The following is a 13353-nucleotide window of genomic DNA, read 5'->3' as shown; positions in this document are numbered from 1 at the left end:
AGTGGAGCTGCAGGTGTCTCTCTGTCTCTCTTCCTATCTTCTTCTCCCCTCTCCATTTCTCTCTCTATCCAATAATAAATAAATTTTTTTCTTTTTTATTTAAGAAAGGATTAATTAACAAAACTATAGGGTAGGAGGGGTACAACTCCACACAATTCCCACCACCCAATCTCCATATCCCACCCCCTCCCCTGATAGCTTTCCCATTCTCTATCCTTCTGGGAGCATGGACTCAGGGTCATTGTGGGTTGCAGAAGGTAGAAGGTCTGGCTTCTGTAATTGCTTCCCCAATAAATAAATATTTTTTAAAAATATTTTTTAAAAGATTTTTAAAAAAGGTGAAAAGGATCTTGGGTTGGTGGGAGTAGTCCTGTCATAAGGAGATAAGAAACTGTACCCATGTGTCAATAGCTGTCCTTTACTGTTATTTCCCCCACAACAAAATAATAATAAATAAATAAACATAATTTTGAAAAGTAATACAAGTTGGGATAAAGAGGTTTTCTAGTGCACAGAGACAGAGGCACCATATTGGAACAGTGGGTCAGAATCTATTTAAAACTCTGGTTGGTTTGTTTTAGTCTTTTTAATTGCTTCTACAACTTCCATCCATATGGCATTAATTTCTTCAAAAAATAGAAATAGTGAGGCGGAGGGTAGATAGCATAATGGTTATGCAAACAGACTCTCATGCCTCCAAAATCCTGGATTCAATCTTCCACACCACCATAAACCAAAGCTGAAAAGTGCTCTGGTAAAAAAAAAAAAATTGAAACACGATCCCAAATAAAATACCATTGTTTTCCATGATGGTATTCTAAATAATATTTTTAACTTTAAAATAACTGTTTATTAAATATTGTTTAGGAGGGGAGTCAGGCTGTAGTGCAGTGGGTTAAGCGCAGGTGGCGCAAAGCACAAGGACCGGCATAAGGATCCCGGTTCGAACCGCGGCTCCCCACCTGCAGGGGAGTCGCTTCACAGGCGGGGAAGCAGGTCTGCAGGTGTCTATCTTTCTCTCCTCCTCTCTGTCTTCCCCTCCTTTCTCCATTTCTCTCTGTCCTATCCAACAACGACAACAACAATAATAACTACAGCAGTAAAACAAGGGCAACAAAAGAGAATAAAAAAATATTTAAAAAATTTTTTTTAATTATTTAGGAGACAAATAATGTATGGGTTCCTATTGGGTAGTCAGGAAAGTCATGACATTTTTTTCTGTGCAAAAATGCATCATGAAATTTCTAACAGTCAAGTGTACAGACATTAACTGTTGTCAAGAGCAGCACTGTAACTGCTTTTAGTTTGTTTTCTTAAAGAATGTGGTTATGGAAAAGAAACGTCCATCCTAATATGGGATGATTTCACTCTCAGGCAGAAGTTGGAAAAACAAGATCAGAAGAGAAAACACAAGTAGAGCCTGAACCGGAGTTGGTGTATTGCACCAACGTAAAAGACTCTGGGGGGGGGGAGAGTACAGGTCCAAGAAGGATGACAGAGGACCTAGTGGGGGTTGTATTGTTATGTGGAAAACTGAGTAATGTTATGTACAAATTATTTTATTTACTGTCGAATGTAAAACATTAATCCCCCAATAAAGAAATTTTTAAAAAGAAGAAGAAGCTTCCATCTCTAAGGCTCAGAGATCCCAGGTTCAGTCCCTGGCACCAATATAAATCAGAGCACTGTTCATCTGTAGTGCTTGTTGGTGCCTGGGACTGAACCTGGCATAGGATTAGCCATTATGCTACCTCCCCCACTCTTAAATAGTATTTTTTAATGTCATTCTTATTTAAACATTTATACTGAGATATTTAGTGGTGAGGTTACATGTGAGATTTGCTTCAAAAAGGATGACTAGGAATAAGAAGATGTAAGGGACAGGAATGATACAAGAATAACTCGAGTTGGCCATTACTGGAGCTGGGTGGTGAGCACCTAGGTGTTGGTTCTTCCTTTTTTTTTTCTGTATGTTTAAAATGTCCTACAATAGGGCCAATAAAATAGCTCACTTGGATAATGAGTTACTTTTCCATGTGCAAAACCCAGCTTTGAGCCCAGCCTCCACCATATTGAAGAAAGCTTCAGTGCTATGATACCTCTCTCGCTCTCTCTCTCTCTCTCTCTCAAAAATTTCCTATCATAAAAAAGTAACTGTCTAAGAGAGAAAAATATAAATACATTAAAGAAAAGAGAGGAGGGAGCAGCCTGGGAGTAATGTGGTGGCTAGAGCTCTAAACTTGAAAGCAGAAGGTCCTGAGTTTAGTCTCCAGCATCACTTGTGCCAGAATGATACTCTGGTTCTCTCTCCCTCTCTCACCTTCTTTCACTCTTGTGCTGCTAAATAAATATATTTGGAATGAGAGCGATAGCATATGAGTATGCAAAGAGACTCCCATGCCTGAGGCTCCAAAATCCCAGGTTCAGTCCCCCACACCACCATAAGCCAGAGCTGAGCAGTGCTCTGGGGGGGAAAATCAATTAAGGGCTGGGGAGACGGAATAACAGTTATTTATGCAAAGAGACTTTCCTACCTGAGGCCCTGAGATCCCCAGCACCACCATAGACCAGAACTGAGCAGTGTTCTGGTCTATCTCAATAAAATACATATTTTTAAAAATCAAATAAATATATTGGGTGGTTGGAGAAGTCATGACACCACTTTACACAGAGAAAATACGTCATGACTTTTCTCACAACCCAATGGTAAGAGACAAGGCAGTCGTGAGGCTGGTAAAGTGCACACATTACAGTGCAGAGGGGCCCAGATTCAAGCGCGTGGTTCCCGCCAGCAGGAGACTTCACAAACAGGGAAACTGTGGTGCAGGTGTTTCCCTCCCCTCTCAATCTGTCTCTATCCAAAATAAATATCTAAATTAAATAATTTAATAAATAAATACATTAAAAAGAGGAGTAAATGAACGTGACCTCCACTTTTGTAGAGACCCCTCTAGCCTTCCCCAGGCAGCTGTTAGATAGTGGTCACCACAGGAAGAGCCACACCACACTCTGGGACCCAGCAAGGCAAGGACCATCGGAAGTGAACTTTAAGATTTGAAACTTCCAGGGGCCAGGTGGTGGCGCACCTGGTTGAGCGCACATGTTACAATGCGAAAGGACCCCGGTTCGAGCCCCTGGTCCCCACCTGCAGGGGGAAAGCTTCATGAGTAGTGAAGCAGGGCTGCAGTTGTCTCTCTGTCTCTCTCCCTCTCTATCTTCCCCTCCCCTCTCAATTTCTGGCTGTCTCTATCCAATAAATAAATAAAGGTAATATAAAAAAAATTTTTTTAAAGATTTGAACCGGGAGTCAGGCTGTAGCGCAGCGGGTTAAGCACAGGTGGCGCAAAGCACAAGGACCGGCATAAGGATCCCGGTTCGAACCCCGGCTCCCCACCTGCAGGGGAGTCGCTTCACAGGCGGTGTAGCAGGTCTGCAGGTGTCTATCTTTCTCTCCTCCTCTCTGTCTTCCCCTCCTCTCTCCATTTCTCTCTGTCCTATCCAACAACGACAACAACAATAATAACTACAACAATAAAACAACAAGGGCAACAAAAGGGAATAAATAAATAAAATAAATATTAAAAAAAAAAGAAAAAGATTTGAACCTTCCTTTAAAGGAATTTTCCTATAACTAGGTTCTTGGGTATTACCACTTCTATTTTGTTTTTCATACTTGCTTTGGAGCTTAAGTGGTCCGAATTTAAAAGACATTGTTTCCAAGGCCTTGTGGTGGTGCACCTGGTACAGTGCACAGTGTCATGCACAGAGGCCCAGGTTCAAGTCCCTGTCCCCATCTGCAGGGGGAAGCATCGCGAGCAGTGAAGCAGTGAAGCTGCAGAGGTCTTTTCTCTCTATGTCTCAAGTTCTATTGAGAAAAGAAAGAAGGGGGCGCCAGATTGAGGGTACACCCAGTTGCATGCACATGCTCAAGGACCTAGGTTCAAGCCCCGCAGGGGGGAGTTTCACAAGTGATGAAGCAGGGCTGCAGGTGTCTCTCTTTCTCTCTCACTCTCTTATCTTTCCCTCCCTTCTCAATTTCCCTGTGCCCCTATCCAGAAAAAATAAATAAAACAAAGGAAAAGGAAAAATGCTCACCAGGAGACAGTCATGGAGTCACGAAGGCACTGAGCCCCAGTGATAACCCTGGTGACAGAAAGAAGAAAAAAAAGGCATGGTTTCCTTTGTTGATTCAATAAATCTAAATCTTTATTGGGTACATGCCTGAGCCTGGTATTGTTCTAGGCTCTGAAAATAATGTAAATTAAACATTTCCTACAATTTACCATCTATCTGAGATCAATACAATAAAAAGGTAAGTAATTTTAAAAATAGGATATCTTCAGAGTAATCAAGCAAAAAGTAGATAGAGAATTGTCTTTCCTTGACAACATAGGCAGGTCTCTTACCTTAAAGGTGGAAACATTTCCATGTCTGGAGACATTGTCCACCAAATGAAAGTAGTTGCTAAAAAGCCACAGTGTTGGGGGTTGGGCGGTGGCACAGTGGGTTAGGCGCATGTGGCGCAAAGCGCAAGGACCAGAGTAAAGATCCCGGTTCGAGCCCCTGGCTCCCCACCTGCAGGGGAGTTGCTTCACAGGCGGTGAAGCAGGTCTGCAGGTGTCTATCTTTCTCTCCCCCTCTCTGTCTTCCCCTCCTCTCTCCATTTCTCTCTGTCCTATCCAACAACGAACAACATCAACAATGGCAATAATAATAAGCACAACGAGGCTACAACAACAAGGGCAACAAAAGGGGGAAAAATGGCCTCCAGGAGCGTTGGATTCATGGTGCAGGCACCGAGCCCAGCAATAAACCTGGAGGGGAAAAAAAAAAAAAAAGAAAGAAAGAAAGAAGCCACAGTGTTATGTTCCGCAAATTAGTTTTTGAACGTATGTTCTTTATGACAACTTTGTGAGTTGTAGGTGGCCTCTGATGTCTGTGATGTGAGCTTGGACCATCCTGAGGATACCTGAAATGCTGAAAGTCTTGTTCTATGTCTGCTACAGAGCTGGGAGTTTGGAATCCCACTGTGCAGGGAGCTGGCGTGTCAGTATGAGAGCCTCTACGACTATCAGAGCCTCAGCTGGATTCGGGTGAGCTTCCCCATTGCCTCCACCACAGTCCTTACTGGAAGTGCAAAATCTGGCCTGGCATCAGTTTCTGAGCGATGGCCTTTGGGCTCAGTTCTCTGTTTAGTGCTGTAGACAGTAAAGGAGAAGCAGCCAGCCAGTTTCCTGTCCTTGAGACACTTAACAGTCTGGCTGGGGAACCAAAAATACACACCTGACAAATGTACCGGCCACCAGTACTTAGGGAAGGGAGAAGAGTAGCATATTCATTACAGAATAGGGATCTTAAGGAAGAGATATCTGCTCAGCTTCACGAAAAAGCTTTTCCTGAAATGACCTTTTTTTTTTTTTCTCATCTGAAAGCTTCATAAGATCTTTGCCAACTTGTGGTTACTTTATTCTTACTTCCATCTTTGAGGCAAAAATATTCAAAAATTAGAGACTTTGAAGCTTCCCACCAAAGTTTTTTGTGTTTGCTGATGAGTTCTGAGTGATAACAGCTGCTGATTTCATTGGCAGTCTGGTTCACCCCTGCACCTCGTCAGTGTGGCTAGCTCTGCTCTGTTCCCTGACCCAGACTGGGAACCGGACTTATATATTAGGAGGAGTTCTTGAGCATGACTTCTGGCTTCTAACAATACATTCTTGCAATCTTTGAAGGTTACTGTTTCCTGGCAGATGGGCAGATTGCATGCATGTAGAGCTATATTCCCAAGGTTCAGTGAGTTTTTCTGAATATCATGCCAGGTTAGCTACAACTAGAAAGATTCATCAACCTTGATAATGCCAGATATCATGGATAATTAATTCAGCTGTTGGGGATTAAACTCACCTCTAAGTTACAGCCTGTGCCAGTGATGCAGGTAACTGAGTTTTCCTCACTTTATTAGCATAGTTAGATGATGCATGAACAAGATATTGCAGCTGGATTTATCTGAAATGTTGCAAAGAATTGCTGCTAGTCACCTATAAGCAAGGGGTCATGGGGTAATGAGCACTGGTTAAAGCCAAAAGCCAGCTTCCTTTTCTAGCACGTGGCTCTCCGGAAAGGGGCTGATGGCCTGCCTGTAAGAGCTCACTTCTTATCTACACTGAGTTGTCATATTTCTTTCCAAAAGACAGTGCCTTCTTGGGACTTTCTTTGGACACCAAAGTACTTAGCAAACCGGAAGGTATTTGCCTGTCTTATTCACAGAAAATGGAAGCCAGCTACTATGATAACATCATGGAGCAGCAGCGCCTAGAGCCCGAGTTCTTTCGGGTAGGCTTCTATGGCAGGAAGTTTCCTTTCTTCCTTCGGGTGAGTATTCAAGTAGTCACAAACACAGCACATTTGACATGTAGCTATTTTATAACCTATTCTAGTTTTCTGTTTTGCCTTTTGCCTATTCTGCCCTTTTTTTTTTAAATTTCTTTATTGGGGAATTAATGTTTCACATTCAGCAGTAAATACAATAGTTTGTATATGCATAACATTCCCCAGTTTCCCAGATAACAATACAACCCCCCACTAGGTCTTCTATCATCCTTCTTGGACCTGTATTCTCCCCACCCACCCACCCCAGAGTCTTTGACTTTGGTGCGATATGCCAATTCCATTTCAGGTTCTACTTGTGGGTTTTTTTTTTTTTCCTGATCTTGTTTTTCAACTTAAGCCTGAGAGTGAGATCATCCCATATTCAGCCTTCTGCTTCTGACTTATTTTACTTAACATGAATTTTTCAAGGTCCATCCAAGATCGGCTGGAAACGGTGAAGTCACCATTTTTTATAGCTGAGTAGTATTCCATTGTGTATATATACCACAACTTGCTCAGCCACTCATCTGTTGTTGGACACCTGGGTTGCTTCCAGGTTTTGGCTATTACAAATTGTGCTGCCAAGAACATATGTGTACACAGATCTTTTTGGATGGATATGTTGGGTTCCTTAGGATATATCCCCAGGAGAGGAATTGCAGGGTCATAGGGTAGATCCATTTCTAGCCTTCTGAGAGTTCTCCAGACTGTTCTTCACAGAGGTTGGACCAATTGACATTCCCACCAGCAGTGCAGGAGGGTTCCTTTGACCCCACACCCTCTCCAGCATTTGCTGCTGTTACCTTTTCTGGTGTATGACATTCTCACAGGAGTGAAGTGATATCTCATTGTTGTCTTGATTTGCATTTCTCTGACAATCAGAGACTTGGAGCATTTTTTCATGTGTTTCTCGGCCTTTTGGATCTCTTCTGTGGTGAATATTCTGTCCATGTCCTCTCCCCATTTTTGGATGGGGTTATTTGTTGTCTTGTTGTTGAGTCTGACAAGCTCTTTATATATGTTGGTTATTAAACTCTTATCTGATGTATGGCATGTAAAGATCTTCTCCCATTCTGTGAAGAGTCTCTTGGTTTGGGTAGTGGTTTCTGTTGCTGTGAAGAAGCTTTTTAATTTGATATAGTCCCATAGGTTTATACTTGCCTTAGTCTTCTTTGTAATTGGATTTGTTTCATTGAAGATATCTTTAAAATTTATGTGGAAAAGAGTTCTGCCAATATTTTCCTCTAAGTATCTGATAGTTTGTGGTCTAACATCCAAGTCCCTGATCCACTTGGAATTTACTTTTGTATTTGGTGAAATACAGTGGTTCAGTTTCATTCTTCTGCATGTTTCAACCCATTGTTTCCAACACCATTTGTTGAAGAGACTCTGCTTTCCCCATTTAATAGTCTGGGCCCCTTTGTCAAAGATTAGATGTCCATAGCTGTGGGGGCCCTTTTTTTTTTTTTTTTTTTTTTTTAGTACTGGACAGTCAATAAAAAGCATTTAGCTTTATGTGACTGGACTGGCTACTTACTTTAGATTTTGGTTTACTTTACTATTTTGTACCTGCCTGGAATGTACTAAGATGCTTTTCTTACATAATCATCTAGTTTCTGCAGAAAACGACCAGTCAGGAATATTCCATTGGCATGTTTGGAAACCTGCCAACTTGTACTTCAAGTACTTAGAATCCTCCATTGTGACTGTTCTCAGCCAGAAAAGATGCCAGTAACCTAACCTTAAAGTCGGCTCTCCTTTTTTTCTCTTGAAGTTTGTCGTCTAAGTTGAGTGCTCACCATGGTTGCACTATAGTCTTTAGCATCAAGACGGAACTTTTAGTTTGAGAGAACCAAGAGAACTGTCCCCTCAGCCTGTGGGGCCCTTCAGAAACTGCAATACAATGGATTGGACGGTGGAAAGTCTTTTCTAGGACTCTGGTGGTGGGAACTATATGGATTTAAACCCCTATTAACTTACAGTTTTGTAAATCACAAATTTTAAAAATGAGCTTTTTTTTCTAGGCAGGCAAAAATCTGACCCAGGGTGAGGGCAGTCACTTTTCTTCACCGTTATCTGGAGGCCGGGACCATGCACAGTGTGAAACGGCTGAGCCTTTACAGACACAGAGACACCTACTGAACACTGTGGTTTTCTTCTTTCTGCAGCACATCCCAGAGACTCCAGGAGTCAGCTTGGGTTTGTGGAATGTAGCCCGTAGGGACTCATTATTATCAGGTTACCTAAGGAATCGATTGATGAAGAGTCCTCAGACTGCAGCTGAGACCTAAGACTAGTTCCCACTGACCCCACTTCCTCTTTCTTTCTTTCTTTCTTTCTTTCTTTCTTTCTTTCTTTTCTTTTCTTTTTTTTTTTTTTTTTGCCTCCAGGGTTATCGCTAGGGCTCGGTGTCTGCACTATGAATCCACTGCCATTTTTTCCGGAAGCCATTTTTTTCCTTTTTGTTGCCCTTGTTGTTTATCTTTGTTGTTACTATTATTGTTGTTATTGGTGTCGTTGTTGGATAGGACAGAGAGAAATGGAGAGAGGAGGGGAAGACAGAGAGAGGAAAAGAAAGACAGACACCTGCAGACCTGCTTCGCCTGTGAAGCGACTCCCCTGCAGGTGGGGAGCCAGGGGCTCGAACCGGGATCCTTACGCTGGTCCTTGAGCTTTGCGCCATGTGCACTTAACCCGCTGCGCTACCACCAGGCTACCACCAGTTCCTATTTCTTTCTTTTTTTCTTTTCTTCTAAAGTTTAGAATTGATGTCAGTACCTGGGAAAGTCCACAGATCTCTTTGCTATGTTTGGGATTCCTTGTTGCTGAGAAATTGCTCTTGCCAGTGAGCATTGATGAGCTCAGGATCACACCAGTAGCCAACTAGGCCTAGTGGCTCCTTAAGAGAAAGCTATTCTAGCGGCACTTCAGCTTTCAGCTTTCAGAAATCTGGCACTAACCTTAAGTACAAGGAGTAAATTATTTCTTAGGAACTAGTAGTATAGAAAAGGACAGGGGGGCTGGGCAGTGTTGCACCTGGTTGAGCGCACATGTTACAGCGCACAAGGACCCAGGTTCAAGCCCCTGGTCCCCACCTGCAGGAGGAAGAGCTTCGCAAGTGGGGAAGCAGGGCTGCAGGTTCTCTCTGTCTCTCTCCCTCTCTATATCTCTTTCCCTTTTGACTTTTGACTGTCTCTGTCCAATAACTGGAAGGAAGGGAGGGAGGGAGGGAGAAAGAGGCAGCAATCGTATCTGTGGCCCCTAGAAGAGCTGTAGTTCTGTCACATAAGAGTATTTCGGGGGTCAGGTGGTAGCACAGCAGGTTAAGCGCACGTGGCGCAAAGCACGACGACCAGCGTAAGGATCCCGGTTCGAGCCCCCGACTCCCCACCTGCAGGGGAGTCGCTTCACAGGCGGTGAAGCAGGTCTGCAGGTGTCTATCTTTCTCTCCCCCTCTGTCTTCCCCTCTTCTCTCGATTTCTCTCTGTCCTGTCCAACAACAAACAACATCAACAACAACAATAATAACCACAACAAGGCTACAATGACAAGGGTAACAAAAGGGGGAAAAAAAGAGTATTTCTAGTACCAGAATATAAATGAGTAGAGGACCCCCTTAGGAAGACTAGCCCTCCTTCACACCTAAGAACCACACCGCTCGGGCATTCTTTTTAATTTTTAAAAAATATTTATTTATTTATTTATTCCCTTTTGTTGCCCTTGTTGTTTTCTTGTTGTAGTTATTATTGTTGTTATTATTGATGTTGTCATTGTTGGATAGGACCAAGAGAAATGGAGAGAGGAGGGGAAGACAGAGGGGGAGAGAAAGATAGACACCTGCAGACCTGCTTCACCGCCTGTGAAGCGACTCCCCTGCAGGTGAGGAGCCGGGGGCTCAAACCGGGATCCTCACACCGGTCCTTGTGCTTTGTGCCACGTGCGCTTAACCTGCTGTGCTACCACCCAACTCCCCTTTTTTCATTATTTTATAGGATAGGACAGAGAGGAATTGAGAGAGGAGGGGAAGACAGAGACGGGGAGATAAAGATAGATACCTGCAGATCTGCTTCACCGCCTGTGAAGCGGCCCCCCTGCAGGTGGGGAGTCGGGGTCTCGAACCAGGTGCATCGATGTCTTGGGCTTTCAGGTGATTCGCTGCTTCTCCTAGTTGGTTGGGGCAAGCAAACCATGGCTGCTGCTACTCCAGAGCCAGCCTCCCTTTTAGGTGTTTTTAATAAGTGCAACCTGTCATAGTACCTCAGTCATTCAGATAATTTGAACATTTAACTGCAAATTATGTCTGCAAGTGAAGTGGAGGAGATAGCATAGTGACTGTGCAAATAAAACTGCCATGCCTGAGGCTCCAGAGTCCCAGTTCCAGTCCTCCATACCTCCGTGAGCCAGAACTGAACAGCTCTGGAGGTAGTGGTGGTGGTGATGATGATGTTTACAGGGGATAGTCTGAATGGTCATGCACGGTTTGGTTTTATTTATTTTCTGCTTTTGTTTTTGTTTGCTTGCTTTTGTCTCCACACAAAGAAGAGTCCCTAGGAGCTAAGTTCATGTATACAAATCTCCCTGGCCCGGTCAGATGCTGCCTCCCTCCCCTCAGTGACCCAGTTCATCTACAGCAAATGAAATAAGTCCCAGTGGGACTAAAAGTCCCCAAAACTGTTTCCTTTGTAGGTTGCAAGAGCCCAGTGCAGTGTAGCAGCAGCTGTCTCTTGTAGGAGGGTGGCGCTCTTGCCCAAGCACACTTGAAACTGACAGCCAGTTCAAGGTCAGTGCTGTGCGCTGCTTCTTCCCCAGAAGGCTAGTTACTCCCTCGCCTTCCCTGGACACATAGGTCATCTGTTGTTTCAGTTCTGTCAGCTTGATTCCTCTGCCTGCCTTGCTTTACAAATGTGATTATCTACTAATCTCTACAAAGAGGGAAACGCACCCAGCTCTCCCTGCTAGGGGGAATTTCTGTTTCTCTTCATTTGATCTATAAACAGACTCTAGTGATGACTTCTTTTGTGAGTGGATACCGAAATACCAATTCTTCATAAATACTATGTCAGTTCTGCTTATTAAGCGAGAGACTGAGTCTCTGTCCTTTGCTACTGCCCTATTCCACTAGAGAGGCCAGCCTGCTCCTGCTGGTCTTAATTTCCCTATGGCGTGGCCTGTCCATCCTCATCCATCCGATCCTGTGTCCCAAGCTTAGCTCCACTCTCCCACAGTAAATGGGGAAAGTAAAAGGGGGCAGAAATCCAATGCCAAAAAAAAAAAAAAAAAAAGCAGATCCTCCAAAACTAGGTCTGTAACCAGCCCTGTACCAAGAAGCATCTAACTGACCCTATGGAAACTTCCTTCTCCCCTCCTCCTCCTCCCTCCCTTACTTCCTCTCCCCTCTCCTTCCCCACATTTCTTCCCCCTCCTGTTCCTCTTCCTCCTCCTCCTCAACATGCCAACGAGGGATGCCAGTGCCCTAGACCACTTCCTTAAAGTGGGCCTGGTGAGGCAGCTAGGTGACAGACAGGCGTGATCAGAGGACTGAGAGGAACCTCTCTAGTCCCTCACTCAGTACTAGTGACGGCCAGTACCAAAGGTGTGAAGGTGCTTCGTTATGACTTCAGTCCCTGAAGAGAAAAACTGAGCTCTAATTCAAACCAAATATATTATAATAAAACATGTAAGACTTGTAGTTAGAATGATGTGATTTGTTCTACTGAAACCTTTGCAAAGTAATCACTGCTGTTTGGGGGTTATTCATGCAATAAACACTTCCTGAGTACTACTGGACATCGAACAGTGGTCTACACTACTCCCAGCTGACAAAAACGTTTCTTCCGAAGTACTCACCTGATCTCACCCCTTTTAAGATATTTGGTGGCACCCGTAGTGATTGATCCCTGTTGGCACACACCTGCAAGTCTGAGTCACCTCCCCCATTCTCCTAGTGCACTTTCTTTCAGCCGCATTCTTCCCACTGTTGCATTAGTACCGCCTGTCACTGTACCCACATAGCTTACCCTTCCTTCCCCACTCTTCTTCACCAAACTAACCCAGGCGAACCTTTCAGGACTCTCTTCAGATGTGGCTTTCTCCAAAATCCCACCACCACCTCGCACCCCTTCCTGGGTAAAATGCCCTTCCTCTTCCAAACTTCCTGCAGCCTCACCTCCCCCGCCCCCCCCAGCCTGACACATCACAGGGCACCCGTCCTTCCTAACCATCATCTCCCCTAGGGCAACAACTGCCACTGGGCCTCCTAGGACGTGTTTGTCACTGACATCTATGTGGAGGTGGGGCTGCAGGTGTGGGATAGAGTGTGCTCTCGTGTTTGTGGCAGAACAAAGAATATGTGTGCCGAGGCCATGACTACGAGAGACTGGAGGCCTTCCAGCAGAGGATGCTCAGCGAGTTCCCACAGGCTGTCGCCATGCAGCACCCCAACCATCCTGACGACACCATCCTGCAGTGTGATACCCAGTGTATCTTTTGACCCTTGTGGGAAGGAGGGCTGGGGTCCTGGGAGGTCTCAGGACCTACCCAGTCATCAGCCATCTTGTTGGTCTTAGAGGCTAGTTACTCGTAAGTCCTAAACCAGACCGTGTCCTCATCACTGAGCACATACTTAGCAGGCTAATATTTGCGCCTCACAGAGGTGTCCATGGCATGTCCTCAGCCATAGGGGTGAGGGTAGTCAGACTTGGCAGGGCATCTTTCCCCCTCAGCCTCGCTGCTACTAGCACTGTAGCCCACACCTGGCCCTGTAAGAATTTGCCCAGGCAGAAAGCAAGCACAGCAGGGGGCGACCATTTACCCCTCACACAGCTTCTTGCCCTGCGACTGTGGCAGGCTTGTTCCAGAGAGGCGAGAGCAGGGGAGCTCCCATGTGTAATCTCCGCACATAGCCCAGTGAGGTAGTCTCTTGCAGTAAGTAGAGCTTACCTACAGTGGGCAAGTCCAGGCCATGTAACTTCCGCACTGTTCTGTCAT

The 13353-nt window shown here is 44.6% G+C and overlaps 1 protein-coding gene across 8 annotated transcripts in view; it reads left to right on the top strand.

Moving 5' to 3' along the window:
* DOCK3 (dedicator of cytokinesis 3) overlaps positions 1 to 13353 on the top strand; it is a 321851-nt gene that overhangs the window by 279095 nt on the left and 29403 nt on the right. For all 8 annotated transcript variants that reach the window (XM_060204601.1, XM_060204600.1, XM_060204599.1 and 5 more), the window contains 3 exons: positions 5007 to 5093; positions 6265 to 6369; positions 12704 to 12845. In XM_060204601.1, coding sequence (XP_060060584.1) covers positions 5007 to 5093; positions 6265 to 6369; positions 12704 to 12845 — 334 coding nt within the window. The remainder of the gene's footprint in view (positions 1 to 5006; positions 5094 to 6264; positions 6370 to 12703; positions 12846 to 13353) is intronic.

Source organism: Erinaceus europaeus, chromosome 12, assembly GCF_950295315.1.
Source record: "Erinaceus europaeus chromosome 12, mEriEur2.1, whole genome shotgun sequence".
NCBI lineage: Eukaryota > Metazoa > Chordata > Mammalia > Eulipotyphla > Erinaceidae > Erinaceus > Erinaceus europaeus.
Note: the sequence above shows the minus strand (reverse complement) of the source record. Positions and strands in the feature narration are given on the sequence as shown.